Here is a 24,669-nt window from a genome sequence, read left to right as displayed (position 1 = left end):
AGTTTAGAATGCTAACAGTACAGTGTGTACGGATCGAAGCAAATGGAATTCCAGAACGTTTATGTATGTATGTCGGATGCATTCCATTAAATTTTTTCCCTAAATTGACACGACCGGGAATACTATTGAATTCCAAACACGTAACAAAGATACTACTAACGGCCTGTGGTCCAGTGGTTGTGCGTTGGACTCACGATCCGGAGGCCTCGGGTTCGAATCTCGGTGGGGATATATCGCTGATCACCTGATTGTCCGAAAGTAAGATGATCCGTGGCGGACGCGACGTTAAAGCAGTTGGTCCCGGTTACTATTTACTGATGCGAGTAATCGTTACATGAGTCATGTCAGGGCGGGCCTTTGGCTGCTCAATCATAAACCCTGACACCAGGATCGATGAGGTTGGTATTCCAACTCACAACCCACACGATAAGACAAAGATAGGTACTTAGTAAATGCTTAAAATGAACACCTACCAGGCAAGCTCCTCCGAATATTGACATTCTCGATCATATAGACGCCACTCTTTCCCAGGATGTTGGCGATGGTCTTTGTGTTGAACTCTCTGGTCTGCTCCGACTCCAAAGTGGGTGTGTCGGTGGCCACGCCTACTACATGCGTCAGGTTACCCGCTATCCATTCTGCTAGCTCGAAGCTTATACCTGAGGAAGAATGATCTAAGTATTTTAAGCAGTTTCCACACAGAAATAGGTCCGCGACGGAAGCGCGAGTTGGGAACCTTACCGTGGTCTAAGCTCGCAACTCGCGTATGTGTGTAAGGGCGCGATATAGCGGTTCATATACATAGTAACTATTCCCTAATCTCTGTTGGTACCAACCGTCCAGGCGCCTCTTAGGAAGGTGTCGTAAGTACACTTCTCATCAGAAAATCGAACCATCGGAAATATCTTCAAAAAAAATCATAACCAGAGTTTAACGGCGCTAGCGGGCGTGGTAAGCGCGTAAAAGTTCAAAGTTGTATGGTTTTAAGAAAAAATATATACCTAATTTGTACCTAATCATAACCTACGTACAGTTATGAGCAACATCTTGTACCCACTTTAGAACCCTGTCGCAGTAACATATTTGACAAATAGTGAGAGTTCAATTGGCAAAAAAGTTAATGTGACATGGTACCAAAGTGTATACATATTAATGCTCGTGACCGTACCATAGAGCAACCTGGGCCTAAAGGTCTGTGCCCACTACACCGTATCATGCTAGGTCAGTGTCAGCCACGGACCGGCGCGCGTGCCGAACGCTAACTACGCCCACTGCAACGGAGCAACCCCGTTCTATCCCCGTATGTACCGGGAACTCTGGCCGGTCCGTGCATCGCACGCTACGGTGTTGGTCGGTGACGGAACCGTCTAGTGGGCGTTACGCCATACAAATTCATACAAAGAATATTTTTTTGCTTATGCCGGGACGGATACCTACGGTCCTGGTATGATAGTATGGTATGGTAGTGCGCACGAACGTTTATATGTACCTACCTCTACCTATGTATTAGAACACCACAATTTTCCTGTCTTAAATTATATTTTCTTCACAACCATCATCATCATCACTATCGCTCATTGAGGTGAAGTCCATGGTATATGGACTAATTATTTAGGCAATTTTCTCCACGGACTATCTCATCGTATAGTGCCATAGTGTATTGTGACTCGTTGATAGAATGCTGGTTCTCATGAGCCTTTATTGTATTACAGGCTAGAACTTCTCATAAAAAAACACCAAGTAATAATTAAATCAGTGCTGTCGCTCACCAGGTATCTTACAGACGCAAGTCCGGGCCGTCTTCCCGCCGTGGGCCTTCCAGCCGAACTTGAAGAGCAGCAAGGTCGGTTCCTTAGGGTCCGCGCGGAGCACCGGCCATTGTAGAGCCACCTCCAGGCTTAGCACCAGGTTTGAGTTAAGTTTGACAAGGGTACTGACGTCGATCACTGCCACTGGGAACAAAAAAAAATGGGTAGGTAAACTCAATCATAAATTCAACGTGGCGCCCTCTATAGGGCTTAAACTGACATACATAATGACATAATGTCACAAGACATTTTTTCCCTGCTGTATGACATGTAGCGCCACCTAGCCGCGAGTAGTGGAACTACGAGCAACGCCATCTGTCATTGAATGAAGGAAACCTTCCTAATGGTAACCTGCTACTGTATGATAGATGGCGCTAGTTAGTATGGGGTTTCGAAGGAGTACCAATGTATTTAGAACCTACTCTATAATAGATGTCGCTAGTTTATTTTCCGAAGGCGCCCGAGCGCCGCCCGGTGTATGGTGGTCTATGTAAAAAAAGTGTCGTCAAAGTCAATACTTAATTCAACCTGTTGCTGTGCAGCCCAGCCAGTGGATAATTTAGGGTAACCGGCTAGTTTAGGAACTACCGACATTAGAAATTGTTAACTTTATTATAAAATACTAGAATGTTGGGTTTATTTTAGCACATTTCGTTTGTCTCATAGTGATTTTCTAAGTTAGTGTAAACTTAATAATTATTTACACTTATAGCATTTACGCGTCCATCCGTTACTCACTAACATAATTTTAATTTAAGGTATATTGTATTTCTCTAGTTAAGTGAATTGTATTCTTTTGGAGAAATAAATTTCTTAAACCGTATGTAAAGATAATATTATTATTCTCTATTAAAACTGACACCGTGCTGACAACATTATTTGCTTGTCTCTTCCGGAATTCCTGTGATCACATACGTAACATAAAATAGCCTTATATTATGACCCACTGCTGGGCACAGGCCTCCCTTCAATCAACCGGAGGAGGTATGGATCTTCAACCACGCTGCTACAGTAGCCCCAGCTGCCCCAGCAGGGTCCACATAATACCAGCGTCGTGGTTCACGCCGCGACTTGTACTGAGTGAGGCCCTTTTATCACAGGACGTCCACCACCACCTTACGATCGTTCCAATGAACATCCTCCTATGCTTTTTGTAATTGTTTTGTAAAAAAAATTAAGTGATGTTATTGTCTTGTCTTTGTAAACAATAAACAATAAAATAAACAATTTATATTGTATTCTTTACTCTATTCAGTACGGGTTGGTGAAAATGTATGAGCTAGTTAGGGTTATGACGTAGTTGATGGTAGGGCTGGCAGAGGAAGACCTAGAAGGACTTACATTGACCAAATTGGAGATGTCCTTAGAAAAGGTTTAGTACGATCTACTATGAACCGGCGTGTATGAAGGGATTGATGAATGTTGAGGAAGCAAGTGTGTCAGGATCAGGATCTTAGTCTCTGCTTACCCCGGTGGGAAATAGGCGCGAAGTTATGTATATATGTACGACTTAAACTTGAAGCTCCACTACATCTTACTTCACGCCCGTAGTCACAATGGGGTTGGACATGTTTATTGATATCTCTAGGTGAACGTTTTGATCATGATAGCGAAAGCAGCTGAAGCTGGTTTTAATAATCTGCTCATTAACATACGTGCGTCAAAGATCATCATCGTTGTCGCTTCTATCACGCGAATCAAATAGGTTGTACTTACTAGGGTAAATAAAACGGTATATAGAAATAAAACCAAGTTTATTGACATTAAATCCCTAGCAAGTACATAGATCGGATCTCTGGGTCGCAGGTAATTTGATACTGGCTGAGCACCCTTGGTGCAGTAGGAAAACTACCACTTCCCTGTAACTCTTCCCACGACGACACGGGGTACACCGGCGCGCGCAGCAGGGCAGCAGAAACGGTGGGGTAAGTACAGGACCGAAAGTGGATCCAGCGGGTTGTAGAACCCGAAAGGTGAAGCGGTAGAGGTAAGTACAGGACCGGTAGTGGGTCCTGCGGTTGTAGAACTCGAAGGGTGAACCCTGGAAACCGGAATTAGTCATTTCAAGAATTGTCCGAATTCCCAGTCTGACTGCCACATGCCGATTCCTTAGCTTGATTGAAGATGGGAAGTGGATAGCAAGCAAGCTTAGCAATCTAAGATGTGGCTGTCAGCAAATTACACACAATAAAAGTGAATTTAGCAAAATAAATTTAGAAAAAGAACAAAGAACAAGATAAATTTATGGTAGGTAGTTGTTTTAAAAAACTATCTAACAAAATAGTAAAATTGAATATTTTAAGCTGAATAATTTTAATAGTAACGATATTAAACGTATTTTGTACATTATTATTGTTCCATTTAAGAATTATTTAAACAAGGAAAGTACTTAGGTACAAAGATAACTTTAAGTTGGTTAAGTAGAATTAATTTAGAAAAATTGACAATTTAAATGTTGTTTTGAACATAAAAGATTGCTAATTATGATATAAAATAAGCACTAAAGCGTGAAAATACATTTACACGATGATTATGAAAAATGACAGTCATGCAATGAACAAAGAAAGCATGTACTAGTCTACGTTGATATTTAAACTAATAAAAATAGTAATTGCTACACTTACCCAATTAATGGGGATAACACAACACTATAAATTATTATATCGTAGACAAAATTAGTAAAAAAACGTATTTAAAAAATATACGAGTAATCGAGGTGTTCTCGCTACAAAGGCAGAAGGATTGTGTCGAACATCCGACCGGAAGAGTAACGGCTCGGCTGTGGAATGTAGGTACGGCTACCTACGCAATGTGATAATTATTAAAGTCGTACAATATTAACGGAATTATTTTGTAAATAGATATGTTTTGTTAAATTAATTAGTATATGTTTATTTATGTAATAATATTTTAGTTTTAAGCAGTAGTTTTTAAGTGTTTTCAATGATAACTTTTTGATAGTTCCTAACAGAAAAACAAGAGCAATTACACTCAGTAGTAAAACGCGGCAGGCGTTACATACCCCCCTTTTTTGGGTAGGATTTTCGCTAAGAAAATCCGCTGACTAAAATGTAACCTAGTCTGTCCTTCTTACTATTGACCATTCTAAAAATTACGTGGTACACATTCATTTCAACCCTTCCATTCACCCCCCTACTTTCTTTCATCCCTTTCACACACAAACAGTTATCTTATTTAGTTTTAAGTGACTGCGTCCTTTCCAAAAAGAGTACTAGACTTTTAACCGCAGCTTAGTACTCACACGTAATCAATAGGAGATTTAAGGTAACCGTTTTTTTCTTTTTATAGTATAATTTTCTTATCTTCGGGGTAGGGCCGAAGATAAAATAATTAGAATGTCCTAGGGGTAGGGCCTGGAGATTCAATATTTTTTTTTGTAAAAAAGAAAAATTAGAAATACTATATATAAGTAAATATATTTAAGACGGTAGGTAGTTTTAGTAAGTAAGACATTGTTTTAGGCTAGTTTTGGATTTTTTAGTATAAGTTTTGGTAGTTTTAGTAAGTGTAGTTTTTGTTTTTTTTTTTTATAAAGTAGTATTTAAGGTATTTTTAGAGAATATTAGAAGATATTAGAAGACGCATGCCATGCTCAAGATTTAAGTTTTTGGCAGGCCTAAGGCGTTAGATGGTATTACACATCAATCTCTTGACTGACTCTTACAGTCTGCTCGAGAATTAGTAAGCAGCTGGGGGATTCTATGTTTTTCTCTCACTTCCATCCCAGCAAGGAAGTTGTATAAATATAGAAAGTTTTATTTTAGTTAGGTAATTTTTTGTTTATTAAGTTTAGATATAATTATTTAGAATAGTTTGTAAGTTTAATATCCTTGACATGCCATGTACCTCTTCATAAAGGAGTTCATCTTTCTGAAGTGATAGATATTTAATTGGACGAGACATCTCTATTACTTTATGTTTAAATTGTAATTAGTTTAGTTGAATAGTTATTTTTTTGAGTAAGTGTTGCAAGTACCTGAAGTCTTAATAACTAAAACACAACAAACGGCAGAAGGAAAATAACAAGAAAACAAACGCTACTATCAAAAGTACACAACAATTAAAACACAGGGATAGACAGAGGTTGGCAGTGCAAAATCAAAGTTTTCCTTCTGTGCGATGTGGTAGGTTCGATTTTGTGTTTTTAATTGTATGCAATCACCTTGAAAGAGAAATAGTAAGGTATTCCCACAAAGCAACCACAGCACACAAAAGTTGCAATTACAATTCACTTAGAGCTAGACAAAATAATCAGACCAACACCAAAGATGACCAAAAATGCCAAAACCAGCAAAAAGGATACTCAGCTCAGTATTTCCTTAGTTGGGCGCCATTGTCGCTTTCTTATCTCGCGAATCAAATAGGTTGTACTTACTAGGGTAAATAAAACGGTATATAGAAATAAAACCAAGTTTATTGACATTAAATCCCTAGCAAGTACATAGATCGGATCTCTGGGTCGCAGGTAATTTGATACTGGCTGAGCACCCTTGGTGCAGTAGGAAAACTACCACTTCCCTGTAACTCTTCCCACGACGACACGGGGTACACCGGCGCGCGCAGCAGGGCAGCAGAAACGGTGGGGTAAGTACAGGACCGAAAGTGGATCCAGCGGGTTGTAGAACCCGAAAGGTGAAGCGGTAGAGGTAAGTACAGGACCGGTAGTGGGTCCTGCGGTTGTAGAACTCGAAGGGTGAACCCTGGAAACCGGAATTAGTCATTTCAAGAATTGTCCGAATTCCCAGTCTGACTGCCACATGCCGATTCCTTAGCTTGATTGAAGATGGGAAGTGGATAGCAAGCAAGCTTAGCAATCTAAGATGTGGCTGTCAGCAAATTACACACAATAAAAGTGAATTTAGCAAAATAAATTTAGAAAAAGAACAAAGAACAAGATAAATTTATGGTAGGTAGTTGTTTTAAAAAACTATCTAACAAAATAGTAAAATTGAATATTTTAAGCTGAATAATTTTAATAGTAACGATATTAAACGTATTTTGTACATTATTATTGTTCCATTTAAGAATTATTTAAACAAGGAAAGTACTTAGGTACAAAGATAACTTTAAGTTGGTTAAGTAGAATTAATTTAGAAAAATTGACAATTTAAATGTTGTTTTGAACATAAAAGATTGCTAATTATGATATAAAATAAGCACTAAAGCGTGAAAATACATTTACACGATGATTATGAAAAATGACAGTCATGCAATGAACAAAGAAAGCATGTACTAGTCTACGTTGATATTTAAACTAATAAAAATAGTAATTGCTACACTTACCCAATTAATGGGGATAACACAACACTATAAATTATTATATCGTAGACAAAATTAGTAAAAAAACGTATTTAAAAAATATACGAGTAATCGAGGTGTTCTCGCTACAAAGGCAGAAGGATTGTGTCGAACATCCGACCGGAAGAGTAACGGCTCGGCTGTGGAATGTAGGTACGGCTACCTACGCAATGTGATAATTATTAAAGTCGTACAATATTAACGGAATTATTTTGTAAATAGATATGTTTTGTTAAATTAATTAGTATATGTTTATTTATGTAATAATATTTTAGTTTTAAGCAGTAGTTTTTAAGTGTTTTCAATGATAACTTTTTGATAGTTCCTAACAGAAAAACAAGAGCAATTACACTCAGTAGTAAAACGCGGCAGGCGTTACATCGTCATCATCATCACCAGCCCATTAACGTCCCCACTGCTGGGGCACGGGCCTTCCCTATGGATGGATAGGGAGATCGGGCCTTAAACCACCACGCGGGCCCAATGCGGATTGGTGGTTATTAACGACTGCTAATGCAGCCGGGACCAACGTGCCTTCCGAAGCACGGAGGAGCTCGAGATGAAAACTTTTTTTTGTGGTCACCCATCCTATGACCGGCCTTTGCGAAAGTTGCTTTACTTCAACAATCGCAGGCCGAGCGCGTTAACCGCTGCGCCACCGAGCTCCGCTCCACAGCTGATAAATAATTCATTGGACATCATGACAATTCACAAGTATGTATCTTGTTACTAACGAAGAGGGACGTTACGAGTGTTGTGTCCTTTCCAACACGATGTATAATAAATAGTTCTAGGTCTTCTTCTATCGTGTGGGTGTGAGGTGGATTACCAAGCCCATCAACCCTGGTGTCAGGGTTACTATTGAGCCGCCAAAGGCGCCTGACAATGCTCATGTAACGACTACTAACTTACAACTAAGTAGTAACCTGGACCAACGGCTTAACGTGCCTTCCGAAGCACGGATCATCTTTCTTTCGGACAATCAGGTGATCAGCTTGTAATGTCCAATAACCAAACTAAGGATCACTAAGTGATTTTCATTATGTGTCCCCACCGGGATTTGAACTCTGAACCTCCGGATAGTGAGCCAAACGCACAAACCACTGGACCACGGAGGTCGTTATGTGCTAATATAATTTGACTAAGTATATTATAAAGTTGATTAAATTATTAGGTGGAGACTTGTAATTAGCCTTTAGTTATTGTCTGGTTATTATTTTAGAAAATGTATATGGCCGTAAGTCTTCCTCAAAATAAATAAATAATAAATTATAATATTATTATAATAATAATGATAAGCAATTATTTTAATTGTAAACTTCCCTAATGATAATATATAAACAAAGTGTATCGGACATCCGATAATTTAAAATTTGCATAATTTTAGATATTTTATTTGGATTAGTTACAATGGGTAAGGAAAGTCTAACCCGCCATGATAATACATCTAATCATTGCTTGCAATACGGTAATCATACATACTAGCCTACATGTTTTACTACTTATGTTGCCGATCGTACGAAACGTAAGTATAGATATTGTTTATCGAAATCAATTTGCAAACATGCAACACGTGTCTCATTCAGTCGATCGATAGGCAATTGTTTAATGATTGATTTATTTTTCTTTATTTTTGTAAAATTCTATGAGCTGCTTATCTCGACTATGCGATTATGTCCTTTCCAACATGATATATAATAATGTCGTGGTCCAATAGTAGAAAATGTGCCTACCGAGATCTGCTAGCATTTCGTGATTTGCCTGTCAAAGCATAACATTTGATGATTTGCCCGGCCATGCTAGGGCAAACCGATTCTGTAGGGTGACCAGAACACAAGCAAATATAAAGTGGTTTAGATACTTAATCAAATGATTTGTTTTTATAGCAATTTCCCGTGCTTAATAATTCTATGGTACAAGCACGGAATCATCTTACTTTTTCGGACAATCAGGCGATTCAAGCCTGCAATGTCCTTACCAAACAAAGGACAGTCTCAGGTGGAGCAGCGTGATGGTGTATGCTCCATACCACCTCCGGTTGTTTGAGAGCCTGTGCCCAGCAGTGGGACGTCTATAGGCTGTATATGTATGATAATAAAGCCTGCATTTCCACCGAATATGTAACAGTGAGTACTTACACCTGGTGATGAGATACTCGGTGGGTATGACTGCCGGGTACATGGAGTTGCTGGAGGACACTTCGTGCTCCAGGTGCATCGCCGTGCCCAGGCCGGCGATGCCGCAGTTCATGCAGATCTTCCTGAAAAATACCACCACATTAATAGGTAATACCATCATCAGTAATTTAAGAGCCACGCTCTTGTCGGTGTAGCATCCTCCATGCTACTTTTTAGGGAAAAATAGAGCAGTGGTTTCTCCTCTTGCCTTCTGCCCTGCAGTACGCTGTCTGACGCGAGTGGGATGGTGCCCAGAGTAGTCTTATTTCAAAGCCGTACTAGGATTCCTTTCCTCCGCCTCTGAATAGTACTGACAGTTACTGCTGCCTCTGTCAGTTTCCAGGTTACAGTCCCTGTGACTCGCCTCTTCCATCCTACATTGCCTGCTTGCTGGCTGCGACCGCGTCGTGTGATAACCGCCTTATTGATGGTATATGGTATTATTGCCTTTGGTTTTGGTGTCATACAAGACCATTAACTCGGCCCCAGGGAGGACAGTCATTTTCTCTGCCCCCTACTGGGGAAATTCCTGTTCGGCGCATCCTAGCCGCGGGGGTGGCGCCTCTTACTTCAGTAGGCCGGAGTAAGATGGTGGCCGAGTTCGGATAGGGACCCAGACCTACGGGGAACCCTTGCCTGGGGATACGGATGAAGACCTCAACGGTTGCAGAGGCGGAGATGGGAGCCATCAGTACGGCAATGTAGGACGGAAGAGGTAAGTCACAGGGACTGTAATCTGGAAACTGACAGAGGGCAGCAGTCAGTGATCAACAACAATGGAAAAACTGCGTTGGTGAAACATTAAAAAAATGTTGGCCAATTTTTAGTGTCCCCGTCGAACGTAGGCAAATTGATCGGTGGCAGTAGGTCATTATCATGTCAGAAAACCTTTCGATTACCTGTGGCTCTTCTTACCACATTAGACATGTATGTAAAAGGGAGTTCCCCATCCATTGAATACAGAACCACGCAAAGCTGAATGTCGCATTTTACTGTTATCAGTAAACCAGACGGCATTAAGTAGTTAGATAATATCATAATAAGTTTGTATTCATTAAATATATTGTTTGTAGATTAGATTTCTGGCGAGATAATCTTATTCAACGCATGTGTCTTTTTATAAAATTATTTCTTTTTATTTTAGTGCAATAAAGTGTATTTGTATTGTACTGTTCAGGAATTAAAAGAAACGTTTAGAATGTTCTATAATGTATATCTAGCATAATTGTTCTTCTACCGTGTGGGTTGCGAGGTGGAGTACCAACCTCATCAACCCTGGTGTCAAGGTTACTATTGAGCCGCCAAAGGCCCCTGACATGGCTTATGTAACGACTACTTACTTATATCAGTAAGTAATAACCGGGACCAACGGCTTAACGTGCCTTCCGAAGCACGGATCATCTTACCTTCGGACAATCTGACCTTAACCAAACTAGGGACCATAAAGTATTTTTTGTGATATGTCCCCACCGGGAATCGAAACACGGACCTCCGGTTTGCGAGTCCAACACTCGAGCACTGGACCATGGAGGTCGTCTAGCATAATAATACGTAGGTATGTAAATATATACCGACGATCTGGTGAAGGTCGCGGGAAGCCGCTGGATGCGGGCGGCGCAGGACCGATCATCGTGGAGATCCTTGGGGGAGGCCTATGCCCTGCAGTGGGCGTCGTACGGCTGATATTGATGATTTACATAATACATAAAATATATTGTAGAAATCGACTATCGTGATAAAATAATACGCAAAAGGCTGGAGTGTGGGTACTTAGGTGATCTTGCGATGCATGTACTCTGACTACCCCAATTGGGATATAGTCGTGAGCTTATGTTATCGAGCTTATGTTGTATAAGTGTTACTAAATTGTCGATACAAGCATTCATTTAGGGTAAATTAATAGTAAAATTATGATAACGGACATAATATACAGGGTGTTAGTGACATCGTAACGAAAACTTTGAGGGGTGATTGAGGACATGATTCTGAGACGATATCAAGTGGAATTTTTCGTCGCAAAAGTATGGAACTGAAAATAATCAAAAACAACACAAAAAATTTCATGAATATTCAGACTGAAAATTCCACTTGATATCAACTCAGAATCATTGTCTGAACCATCCCCCTCAGTATTCGTTACGGTGTCACTAACACCCATACCTACTTGTATGGCTACCGTATGTACTTGTGCGGCGTGTAAGTGACATCGTAACGAATACTGAAGGGGATGATTCATCTGATTATTCTGAGTTAATGTCAAGTGGAATTTTCCATCGCAAAAATATAGAATTGAAAATAATTTTAAAAAACTAAAAAAAATATGAATTTTGCGACGAAACATTCCACCTGATATTAACTCAGAATCATGGTCTGAATCATCCCCCTGAGTATTCGTTACGATGTCACTAACATCCTGTATACAAGGAAAAAGACACGAATGAAATTATATAATAGGTGTATAATCTAAAAACTATTTAACAAATATAATTATAGAGGTAATTATATTATTCCAACTTGCACGTACTCACAGAGCTATCTGTTAGACCAACCAATGGGCGACATAGCATGACCATAGGGTCAATTAGACCGAGAAGTAAGAAGAAACATATATTTTCATTCCCTTCGCGGTGGAGGTGAGTGGGGTATGGTGCGCTGAAGCCAGGAGCTTTGTGCGCGAGTTGGGGCGGCGCCTCAGAAATAGTGGAGCGGATCCCCGCTCAGAATCGTATCTGGTGCAACGCATATCGCTGGCTGTTCAACGCGGAAACGCAGCCAGCATTATGGGTACATTTGCACCAGGTACGATTCGAGGCGGGCTTCTTAATTAATATAGTTTAGTTTAAGTGTACATAATTTATTTTATTTTCTGTTTATTTGTTTTAGTTTTATTTTAATTTTATTTGTTTTGTTTCATATTTTTCTAATATTTTTGTTATATAACTGTTTTGTTTATGGTGTAAATAAAAGTTTAACATTTGTAGAAGAAACTTACCATCTCTTTTCCACCGCCCCGTAGAACTCGGCTAGGATACTGAGAGTCGTTGGATGAGAAAGATCAATTACATCTATTATTTCTTCATACTTCGTGTTAGCGTGGCCATTCACTTCGATTATCAAAATCATGGGCAGAAAATATAATATATTCATAATTTATTAGCATTTAATAGCAGATTAAAAAAAAATTATCCCGGTTTTTAAGTCTATTTACTCATTAGGATCTCAATTGACCAAAATAGAAGTTCTTACGTTTAGTGCCAAAATAGACTTATTTTAGAAACCAATTTTAGTAACAAATCTAAAACTAAACTAATTCAACTAAACAGAATGTATCACTCGCGGAAAGGTCTCTTAATTCATCGAACTTTTGTAAATAAAGTTGCTCATAAAAATGCTTTATGTTTTGAAGTTTTTGTTTGTCACTTTATTAAATTCAGTTTAGTAATGGAATATATTCAAAAATTGTCTTTCACAGGTCAACATTGGAGTGATATAAAGATATAATTGCACTGGATAGTGGAAAGATTCGTACTGAACTGATCAACCTTGCCAAAGGTTGAAACATTATGATACTTATTATTATAAACATTAAGACACCTGTCATCTATGCGATCACTGTTATACCATTGTTTGTTATGCAACACTAAATTATTGTTTAGTACCAATGTTTGTTTCCATTGTGTCTGTCAACAATAGATCATATAGTTCGGTTTTAGTTTCTGCTTTTATGTTAGAAATGTAGATTGGATTGGGAAATTTAGTTAGCAATAATTTTAAGTTTCAACGCAAATTAAAAAGAATTGTTCGTCGTGATTTAGTAAAAAATAACTAATTTGACTAAATGGAAACTACCTAATAAAATGTAGAGACAAATAAATAAAATTTATCGTAAAATTATCATTAAATCTTTATTATCTTTTTATTTCTAATCAGTCAACATTTTTACCGATTTATGGCTAGAGTCATAAATTTTTATTATGCAAGTATGCTAGGTATTAACTGATTTTGATTCTACCTGAAAAAACAAAAACAAATATGATTCGTAGAGTAATAAAACTAGCCTTAGATTATTTAGTTCCGTGTAAAGGTGGGTTTAGACCAAATAACCAATACTACCAGCATTATTTTCTTATAATTATTATCGAAGGAGCTCGGTGGCGCAGCGGTAAACACGCTCGGTCTGCGATTGTTGAAGTTAAGTAACTTTCGCAAAGGCCGGTCATAGGATGGGTGACCACAAAAAAAAGTTCCTCCGTGCTTCGGAAGGCACGTTAAGCCGTTGGTCCCGGCTGCATTAGTAGTCGTTGCTAACCATCAATCCGCACTGGGCCCGCGTGATGGTTTAAGGCCCGATCTCCCTATCCATCCATAGGGAAAGCCCGTGCCCCAGCAGTAGGGACGTTAATGGGTTGTTGATGATGAATTATTATCGCTCTTTTATATCACCAATTCCACTTAACCAACAAAGAACACCGGGTGAGAGGCCTCAGCCCATTTGTCCGGCCAAGAAGTTAATGCTATATGCGGCAAATCATCATTAAGTCACTTGAAAAAAGAAACACAAAGAATTAGAATAAATAGAACTGCTACTCAGTCTGTATCCACCCACTCACCCATACAATCACCTACCCACTCACCCACCCACCCACTCTCCCACCCACTCCGCTATTTTAATAGCACTCTACTATCTATCTACTCAGCCTGTATCCACTCATTGCTAGGTATAGGCCTTCTCTCTTTCACGCCATCCTTTCCGGTCCTGTGCAAGTATCATCCATTGCTTTTCGGCATACCTCACAATGTCATGCGACCACCGGGCTGGTGGTCTGCCTCGATATCGCATATCATACCTCGCACCATTCAGTAACAGCCTTAGTCCATCTGTTGTTTTGCTGTCTTGCCAAGTGTCCAGCCCATCAATAGGTAATGAATAGATAGAACTACTTAGAATAAAATCGTTAGACCACGGTGTAAGGTGGATTTAGACCAAATGAAAGCTCATGCTATACTTAAAGGCGCGGGCCCACCGCGGCGCACGCTGTGAATGATAATGGTGCTAATTCCTGTAAACACCATCTTATTTTATGTTAAGTTATATCTGTCATTTTCTTATAGCCTCTATATATATGTATATAGTAGCCTCTCAGCGCGTTGCTGTGGACACAACCATATAGTTTCTTACAAAAAAAAATTAAAAAGAAAAAAAAATTAAAAAAACCCCCGACCAAAAGAAGTACTCCATTATTATGACAAAAGGTTAAAAATGCTAAACCCTATAAAAGGCAAAAAATAACTTATCCCACATATGCTTGCAAGCAAACTGAGCGTGTAACATTCCTACCACACTTAACAAACGACCTGATGACTTTGAATACCTGAACGTATTTCCACCAAACATAGCTAAGAACACTCGCGACTGATATACCTTTCAAACAAAAAAGCCGCATTAAAATCGGATGATCCGTTTGGGAGCTACGATGCCACAGACAGACCACATACACGTTTACACAGACACGTCAAACGTATAACACCCCGTCGTTTTTGCGGCGGGGGTTAAAAACGAAGATGAATACACGTGCGTAGCATCTCCGTGCATCGCGGTGGGCTCGCGCCTTAAGACGGATAGAGACGAGCATTCATCCGCAGGAAGAATTCAACAAAAATATGCTCTGGGTCTAAGCAAGCTTTAGCTCTATGTTCGTTTGGTCTTCCATATTATAATCCTCCAAACATCCATGCAAACGACAGCCCATCTTGCTGCAAAAGACAAGTCCTCTAACGTGGAGTATTTTAAATAATACCGGAGTTAACGCAACTGAACACATACTTACCCTACAATTACTTGTGTAAGCTAACAAATTAACTTTCTTCCTTTCTTTAACGAAGCATGAATAAAGACAGCGGAGGGGACACATCAAAGCAATTGCTCAAGCATGTAAAAGTCAATTCGCAATGTGGAAAAGCAATATTGAATAAAAAAAAATATTTATCGCTCACGCTTATTTGCTTAAATTAGATCGCTCATTGTGAAAGAGATATCTCTCGAAACATGCTACGTAACAAACTGCAACCTATGTTTATTCTATACTGCCAATCGATCAGGCTCAAATAGACAAAAGAATCGATAAAGCGACCATTACAATGCTTTATTTATACAAACACAGATATACTTACAGATATGGGACTGTTTGTTTTAATTGCTGACATTACAATTACAATTGCAGATTACAGCAATGCAAATCTAGGAAATCCGACCGCGACAAGTATAAACATCTGCGACATGATTTTATCATAATTTGTTATAGATAGTGGCAACTTGCATTGTTATAATACGCGTACATCCAATCATCACTAATAATGCGATCACCAGATTGTCCGAAAGTAAGATGATCCGTCTTTCGGAAGGCACGTTAAGCCGTTGGTCCCGGTTACTACTAACCGATGTAAGTAAGTAGTCGTTACACGAGCCATGTCAGGGGCCTTTGGCGGCTCAATAGTAACTCTGAAACCAGGGTTGATGAGGTTGGTACTCCACCTTACAACCCGCACGATAGCTAACATTCCCGAGAAATGCATTTTCGGAGGTAAGCGACCTAACCTGTATTGGGCTCGTTTTCCCTTCGCGGGTTGGAAGGTCAGATAGGCAGTCGCTTCTGTAAAAAGGCGGACCTGTCAAATCTTCAGGTTAAGTAAGCGGACCCTGTGAAAAACGGGATAATGATGATAATTTGGAGAACTGTTTATAGTCACTGTCGTCCTGTGGCACACCGGCTTGCTGAATGAGTTATTACCCATTAGTGCTAGTCCGGTACCGGGGTTTGAATCGGCGCTTCCCGTTTGAGAAGAAATTCGGTGTACCACAGATGTAATTTATCTTAAGGCGATTCTCACACTGCCCCGCATGATGCAGCGTAGCGCGTGGATGCGTGTTCTTCCATTGCTTGTAAGTTTCTCCGTTTGTATAGAAAACACGCACGTTCTAACACACAGAAAATGCATCCACGCGCGTTCATGCGGACCACGCGCATACAAGCGGTGAAACATGCACCCCCACGCGTAGGTCGGGGCGAGACGCAAGGCACACCGAATCCCACAGTACCGCGCGTGATTTTGGAACGTCTTTGAATGAAATGAGAGCCGCCGTGCGTTAATCTACAAAACGCCCCTACGTGCGTGAGTGTGTAAAAAACCTCGCACGATGATGAAGATCTGCACGCCCGCAGGTATGCGCGTAGGTGCGTCGACACGCAACATGCAGCATGATGCGGGGCAGTGTGAGAATCGCCTAAGTGCAGTTTTAGACGGCGATACGCCTCGCCACCTATCACGTTGGTGTAACAAAAAGCTCGGTGAGGTGTTGGTGCTTAGTTCATCTTGCGATAGACGTGCCGCTGAATACGCCAATTGGAACATACTTAGTCGTGAGCTTATGATGTTGATATTGTATTTGGAGAACCCCGGAGAAGAACCGCGGAGCTTTTTTGCTACATCACACCTGCTTGCCTATCAATCTGCGATATTCTTATCACAAAACCGACACGACTGAATATTCTAACCGAAATCGTCATGCTGATAACAGAATTGGCTATTTAAAAGGCGAATTTCTTTGATTCGGGTGTCAGTTGTGTCAACCCTCTGCCACGATGATCAGAAAAGTTGTGTTCTTAGCCCTAGTGGCAATAGTAGTGGGCGGTCGAGCCCCCAACGCCGACAAGTTGGAAAGCCTCAAGAAGACTCCGTTGGGGTCCAAGATTTCCGACGAGGTCTATAATGATGCCCTGCTAGATGTGGTGAGTTGCTCGAGGTTTTCGCGGTTATTATCATAATTAAAACGAGAGTCTTATATTACTGATCAACGCGGTAAGAACCGGTATTATATGTTTTAATTGTAGTGAGCTGTGTTTGGTTATTTCAGTGCTTTAGGACGGCGAAAATAGTACTTACCGAAGTCCGATTTTTATGTGACAAATGATATTAAACAGAGAACTTACCTACAGATTATTTAAAATTTAATGCGCCCGGTTTTAATTCGAGAACAATTAATTACGAATTATTTAATATTACTCAATTTGGAATTATTATTATAAAAGGTAACTTAAATGGTGCCTCATTTAAGTGTTAGCAATAAGTATCTAAAAGCTATTAACGTTTAATATTAAAAAATATATTCTCCGGGTTAATTGATCAGACTTGCCTTAGACTTGTGCCCAGTATGGGTTCGATAACTTCAAAATTGCGAGTGTAACTAATATTATATTCATTTGAGTCACGTATCGACCATGTAACAATTGTTTACTATAAGTGCGTGAATTACTACTATGTGCATATTTTCCAAACACTAATGTTTCTCCTCCAGCCCGGGTTAATAGCCAAGCATGGCTACCCAGCAGAAACTCACACCGTGGAGACCTCTGATGGGTACATCATCCAAGCTCACCGCATCCCTCACGGCAGGGACAGGAACAACCAACCCGGGCCCAGGCCTGTTATCTTCCTCATGCATGGCCTGCTGTCATCGTCTGCCGATTATGTCGTGTTGGGAGCTGAAAATGCTCTAGGTAAGTTTTTTATTTAAGCGACTTTAAAAGACGCGCAGAAGACTAGAGCCCTGGGAGAAGCACAGAAGACTAGAGCCCTGGATTCTTCCAAGACTATGTTAAGAGAAGAACAACAGCATAAAAAAGAGAGGCACTTACTTGACTTAATATCCAAAAACAATTTTATGCATTGTGATCAATTGCCCGTTATATTTATTTCTTCAGCTTTTAAATTAAAAATCTGCGTTTATCCCGTTAATTCAAAGATGTAATTTGATCATCCTAATTTTCCAGCATACATCCTGGCCGAAGAAGGCTACGACGTATGGATGGGCAACGCCCGTGGCAACTTCTACTCCCGTAACCACAACAGACTCAACCCCGATAGAAACACCAGCTTCTGGCTTTTCAGTTGGGAAGACATAGGCCTCTACGATATCCCCGCATTTGTGGACTATATCCTCAACCTTACTGGGGAGTCCAGAATGCAGTACGTCGGCCATTCTCAAGGAGGGACCGTGTTCTTCGTCCTCAACTCTCTGAAGCCTGAATACAATGAGAAGTTTATCTCGTTCCATGGTCTAGCTCCTGCCGCCTTCTTCACTTACAATGAGAACCCTATGTTCACCAAATTGGCACAATACGAAAAAGTTCTCGAGGTGAGTACTGTTAAATAAATAAACGTACTAAAACAAATCGTATTCATTAACAAAGTAGCGTTGGTTTTACGCCACGTTATAGGTATTCTTCCGTGTTTAAGCCTTATCTTGTAGTGGATTATCATTATCTATTTCGGAAATCTTGCTGAAAATTATTTATTTTAATTTAATTTAATAACACTTTTTAAATGTTCAGTTGAAAATTATCCTTTAGCAAATTTGTTTGATCAACCACTCATCAACAAAAATCCATTATATAATAATCGACGCAACTACCCATGGTACCACAAATCAAGGTATGTTCAATTCTATGAAAAGCCGCAATTGCTAGCCGGTTATAAATTGTTTTAAGTTTACGCGGTTATTATCATAATTAAAACACATAATAACGGGTTCTTACCGCGTTTAAATGGGGATATGAGACTCCCGATATTATATCCCCATTTAAACGCGGTAAGAACCCGTTATTATGTGCTAACCGGTTGATGACGTACACCCTCTCCGGTTGATTGAGGGGCGTGTATAAGCTCTTTATGTTTATGTTTGATGTCGTAAGTGTTACATGAGTGCGACTACTAAATTGTTATCTCCGACATTACAAGGTCTTAAATTTCATTATTGAAAATTAAGCGAACTACTGACTAACGTACTTAATTACTATTACTTGTCACATATATAAAATCATTAAAAAATCAAAATTACCTTGCAAAGTAAATTTTACATAAAGAGCCTATATACGTCCCACTGCTGGGCACAGGCCTCCCCTCAATCAACCGGAGAGGGTACGGAGCGTACTCCACCTCGCTACTCCAATGCGGGTTGGTGAAATTAAAAACATTAGGTAGTCGTGGGTAATTTACTTTTTTACAAAATGGCAGCGGAGGGTGAGATGACGTCAGCGCGGCTAACCTTGAAATGTTAGCTGTCACTTTTGAACATTTGTTTTATTATAATAATTGCGTGCAATTATCATGGTGTAAATAAAGTTTAGAACATTCAATGAAGAAAAAAATATAATCATTTATAAAATTTTAAATGTTAGGTACTTTATTAACAATAATACAAAAATTAAACTAAATGATTAAACAAAAAAGAAGTGTTACAAAAAACACATGTCATTATCAATTGATTTATTTTAAGAGGTTGTGTGTGTGGTTGGTTGTGCAAATGGAATTCTATAGTCTCTGCTTACCCCGGTGGGAAATAGGCGTGAGTTTATGTATGTATGTATGTATGTAAGAGGTTGTGTTCTAAAGAGAAGAATTTAATTTAAGAAGTTAATTTACCTCTGTCACGTATAAAGAAACGTCAAAATGTTATTTTTATAATCAATCCGATTTTGTAATCTATATTTTTACAGAATTAGGTAAACGACCAACAATATGTTGGTATCAGTCAATATCATCGTTTATGACTTTGATACGTCTAATTTTGCAGCCGTTCCTTAGATAATAATCGTACTTATTTATAACGGGTACTTACTTATACTCAATCCTATGACAAGCCGCCATTGCTAGCCCTTTGATAACGTAAGTGTGACCATTAATTTGGTATCTACAACATTCAAAAGACTTAAATATTATTTTTGAAAATTAGGCGAATTACTGACTAACGTATTTAATTACTGTAACTTGACACGTTCAAAATCATTAAAACTATGTAAATCTTTTACTAACTTCAAAATTTCCCCGCAATGTAAATTGAAAACATTAGTCGTGGGTATTTTTCTTTTTTGTAAAATCGCAACTGAAGGTGATATGACGTCAGCGCGGCTAACCTTGAAATGTTAGCTGTCACTTTTGAGCTTATATATCTTGTTTTATTGTACCATGTAGATAATAATCTATACCGATAACTTTAATCATAATAATATGTATTAATATTTGAAGTTAAAGGTTTGCTATGTGATGCACAATACAAAGGGATCGGCAGCCTTGTCGCATAAAGGGATATTTCCAGGCAACCATCGTTAAAATCCTTTTTCCCAGGCTACAAGCTACAAAGTGATAAAATATTTCTTACTAAATAATCTGTCTATTTTCCAGACTATGGCACTGGCGATAGGCCTGGGTGAAATTGGAACCCAGGAGCAGTACCAATTTCTGTCCGGGCTCCTGTGTGGCCAGGGAACTCCCGAGGCGTCTTGCCTCGAGAATATTGCTGGCACACCCATCTTTGAGAATGTTGATCCGGTAAATTATTTATTCAACATAACATCTCAACACACAAGCTTTAAGGGCCTCTGTGGTTTAGTGGTTAGGGGGTTATGCTCCGAATCCGAAGGTTCGGGTTCGATTCCCGATGGGGAAATTGTCGAAATCACTTTGTGAGACTGTCCTTTGTTTGGTAAGGACTTTGCAGAATCCCCTGAACGTCAGAAAAGGTAAGACGATCCGTGCTCCGGAGGGTACTTTAAGCCGTTGGTCCCGGCTATTAGCCTGAAAAACACCTCTACCAAACCACAGTGGAGCAGCGTGGTGGAGTATGCTCCATACCCCATTCAGTTGATTGAGGTGAGGCCTGTGCCCAGCAGTGGGACGTATTTAGGCTGTTTATGTTATGTTTAACATAAGCTCAAGACTCTGCAGCGAAGGAAAGCATCGTGAGGACACCCACATACCCAAGAAATGCGTTTCGAAGGTGTGCGACCTAACCTCTACTGAGCTGGATTTCCCTTCGGGTTGGGACTTGGGTCAGTTAGCTAGTCTGGCGATAGAAAATTCCACTTGATATTAATTCAGAATCATGAGCTGAATCATCGCCCTCAGTATTCGGTATGGTATCACTAACACCCTGTAGGTATAAGCAGCTGAGCGTGTTCTATTTTCATTCGCCCCTAGTCTATTATTTCTGATTTCGTAATATTGACCTAATGTCCTACATTTCCTTCTAGGACATGATCCCACTACTGACGTCACACGCTCCAGCGGGCGCGTCTATCAGACAAGTCGCCCACTATGGCCAAGGCATTGCCAGGGACACTTTCGCCCGCTTCAACCACAACGCCATTACCAACCTAATTCTCTACGGCACCAGAACACCACCAGAGTTTGACCTCTCCAAAATCACCGTGCCCAGCTATTTATACTACGGTCTTAATGACAACGAAGTTGACTACAGGGATCTTTATAAACTGGCTACCAAGCTGAATACCATTGAAATGATCAGGTTGGAAAGAGAGACTTTTAACCACTTTGATTTTATTTGGGGCAAGGAGGTCAGGACCGAACTCTATGATGGTCTACTTAAGAGGTTGAGAGAATCTGAAGCTAAATTATTGTAAATTTTAGTTTCTAGCTTTTATAAAAATATATATTTAATTATGCATATCAATTATGGTTTATCAAACATATCTACTGGTCAATTGTATTTTTAATGCTAGGTATAGGTAGCATATTTATACTACTCTACGGTCTTAGTGACAACGATGTTGACTACAGGGATCTTTATAAACTAGCTACCAAGCTGAATACCATTGAAATGATCAGGTTGGAAAGAGAGTCTTTTAACCACTTTGATTTTATTTAGGGGGGGGGGGGGTTAATACATATATTATGTATATATCATGCAGAAAAAAACTTTTTTTTTATTCTCTCGTGCGCTCGAAAGTGACTGTCAATGCCAAACTTTGTATTGAACACCCGGTCACATTGGACGCGCAGAATAGCTGTCCATCCGAGTTGAAAGCGTAACTATAGATGGGTTTGGAACGATCCTTGCATGTTTGGCGTGTAGTTATGATAGGTATATAATGTATTGTACATCTGTGATGAATTTTATTACTAGGAATTTATTAATAAAAATATCCTTTGTATATAGACTAACTAGTAGAGTGAGGCATTTCTAGGTCAATGATAAAATTAGCGATCGATTTAATACATTTTGTCGAAATCGATAAGTTTGTTTTTTTCCGTAACATGCGTGGCACGTGATGTTGTTCTTACTATTTTGATAGAACGCCACGACTTATTTGGGTCCACATTTAGCACCAATCGACAAAACGACATTATTATATCAATCGATAAAATGACCGTTACAAAATTTTATCACGTTGCGTATATTAGCCCTACAGGCGAGATGATGGTCAAAGGCAGACTCATTTTTAATAAAATACCAATAAGAAAGTAACCTTATGAGCAAGTTCGGTGAATTCACATAATTATTTACAATAAAAGCTTTATTTCATTATTTTTCTTTTATTAAATCCGTCTTGTAATAAGTTACCTACACGTACGATAAGGTGCAAAAGTCCAATCAGTTTCTTGCAAAGTAATAAGTTATCTGGTTGCACTTAAAACCTTCTGGTTACATGTAGTTTTTATAATGGACCAAAAACACCTACAAAGAAAAATATAATTATGATAACTAATGATCTAGACACGCGGTCGCGTGTCAAGCCAAGTTCAAGAAACAGAACTGGCGGGTCGCACCGTGTGTAATATTACACGAACCATTTAAAAACTAGCCAAGACAGACATTAGGCTACAATACATTATCTTATGTTATGAGAAGATATTTTATGTTATACTGTTACTTATACGTAAATAAATAAATTCAGGACTGACCATTGAACTTGGCACCCATTTAGATATCACTTCTTTTGTCGTTGAAGTCAACAACCAAGGCATTTATCATTGTATTGAACTTGGCTGTCATTTCACATTTATGTTTTTGATTGGATTCATAATTTCACCACTGATTACAAATAATTCGCTGGGCTCAGTGACTGCACTTTTGCTTTGATTGTACCTAATGTAAAAACCGAAAGAGGGATTGTATCCTTCCCAATATTATGGGCAAATAAAATGGATGATCGGTTCACCATTCCGTTAATCGTATCCATCTTAAGATTTCGCATATCGAAAGTGATTGCAATGTCTTGCCATTACTTGTGGCTCTGCGCACTCCAACGGTTATGGGCGTGAAGATTATTTATGTTTTTAAAATTAAATATCATCATAAATAAAAGCAAGCACATGTCAATAAATATGACAATAATTCATTGTAATACTTATTTCTTTAAAAATATTTTGTGATATCTCACAAAATTCTTTCTTATCAGAAATCGAGCATACCTTTTAAGCTTTTTTGTTTAAATGTGAAACAAATGAATATATATACTATAATATAATTATTACGTCCCGGGTTTGTCTATTCAGAAAATGCCGGAAATATAATAAGACCTAAATACATGTAGGTATATATATAACGTCATCTATTGATTTGTAAAGTTCTTGATTCAATGCAATTTGTTACAGAAGTTGTTTTCTCGATACAGTAAAAAAAAAAACATACCTTTTTAACATTCCCTAGCAAAAATACTGCTTATGAGAGATGATTATTAACAATTTTTCTGAACGACTTGATAGTATGCGATTTTAAAATTTTAGCCGTACATTATCTTGTGTAAACTTAGAATAGTTACACTTATGAACAATATTTATTTTTATTTCTGAAGTTATATAACTAAAGATACAATTGATACGACGTTATCAATTAGAACAGTTGAGAAAATATGAAAATACACCTAATCCTCAGGAATTATCTTAATCTTTCAACACAATTAGACATTGGTGCTAATTCCTGTAAATACCATCTAATTTTATTTTAAGTTCTATCTGTCATTTTCTTATCCGCCGAAAAGGAAAGGGACGGGTAATCGACAAGCATAAAATTTATGGAACACACGTCAATTTTAAGCACAAATCTAAACCAACGGTCTAAAAATTTTATATCCGTCAATAACCCGACACAGTTAAGTAGACAGCGACGTACCTTTTGATTCGCCCGGGTTATTCATTCATTGACTCATTCTTCCTAAAATTAAGAGCTGTGAATAATCCGTCCCTTTCCTTTTCGACGGATATGAAAATGACGGATATAACTTAAAATAAAATTAGGCGGTGTCTGCAGGAATCGGGGCCATTGTTACTTTATCGTATTATATAATTAGACGCGACTCGGCGTCATCTATCTAAGTAAAACTACCGATCTACATATTTATGAAACAGCGCATTTTGCTATTAACTAACTAATTGTAAATATTAACCAATGTCGTTAGGTACATAAACAGCCTGATACGTCCCATTGCTGGGCACAGGCGCCTCAATCAACCGGAGGAGATCAATATTGTTACTTTAAACAAAAAAAAACTGCATATAAAAAACACTAC

At 38.9% G+C, this 24,669-nt stretch overlaps 2 protein-coding genes across 6 annotated transcripts in view; one reads left to right on the top strand and one right to left on the bottom strand.

The window, feature by feature from the left end:
- Nucleotides 1-24,669, bottom strand: part of LOC126368970 (uncharacterized) — a 60,817-nt gene that overhangs the window by 27,561 nt on the left and 8,587 nt on the right. For 4 of the 5 annotated variants that reach the window (XM_050013242.1, XM_050013240.1, XM_050013238.1 and 1 more), the window contains exons 1-4: nucleotides 12,297-12,822; nucleotides 9,266-9,387; nucleotides 1,770-1,952; nucleotides 474-659 (exon numbers count right to left, since the gene is read on the bottom strand). In XM_050013242.1, the coding sequence (XP_049869199.1) occupies nucleotides 474-659; nucleotides 1,770-1,952; nucleotides 9,266-9,387; nucleotides 12,297-12,451 (646 nt within the window). In that variant the 5' untranslated portion in view covers nucleotides 12,452-12,822. Of the gene's footprint in view, nucleotides 1-473; nucleotides 660-1,769; nucleotides 1,953-9,265; nucleotides 9,388-12,296; nucleotides 12,823-24,669 lie in introns of those variants that run through there. The other variant, XM_050013243.1, reaches the window with a different exon arrangement.
- On the top strand, nucleotides 16,911-22,685 carry LOC126368933 (lipase 3-like). Its single transcript, XM_050013180.1, has 5 exons — nucleotides 16,911-17,091; nucleotides 17,658-17,859; nucleotides 18,133-18,497; nucleotides 20,543-20,689; nucleotides 21,391-22,685. The coding sequence occupies exons 1-5, from the start codon at nucleotides 16,945-16,947 to the stop codon at nucleotides 21,778-21,780; spliced, it is 1,251 nt and encodes a 416-aa protein (XP_049869137.1). The 5' UTR covers nucleotides 16,911-16,944; the 3' UTR covers nucleotides 21,781-22,685.

This window comes from Pectinophora gossypiella, chromosome 8, assembly GCF_024362695.1.
Source record: "Pectinophora gossypiella chromosome 8, ilPecGoss1.1, whole genome shotgun sequence".
Taxonomy (NCBI): domain Eukaryota; kingdom Metazoa; phylum Arthropoda; class Insecta; order Lepidoptera; family Gelechiidae; genus Pectinophora; species Pectinophora gossypiella.
The sequence above is the reverse complement of the archived record's forward strand: the minus strand, read 5'-3'. Positions and strand labels throughout refer to the sequence as shown.

Excerpts from the sequence above, each read along its gene's own strand:
- LOC126368933 (XM_050013180.1), top strand. The coding sequence starts at position 16,945 with ATGATCAGAAAAGTTGTGTTCTTAGCCCTAGTGGCAATAGTAGTGGGC. Across the intron at positions 17,860-18,132 it reads GGGAGCTGAAAATGCTCTAG|CATACATCCTGGCCGAAGAA; the intron begins GTAAGTTTTTTA and ends CTAATTTTCCAG. Across the intron at positions 20,690-21,390 it reads TCTTTGAGAATGTTGATCCG|GACATGATCCCACTACTGAC; the intron begins GTAAATTATTTA and ends ATTTCCTTCTAG.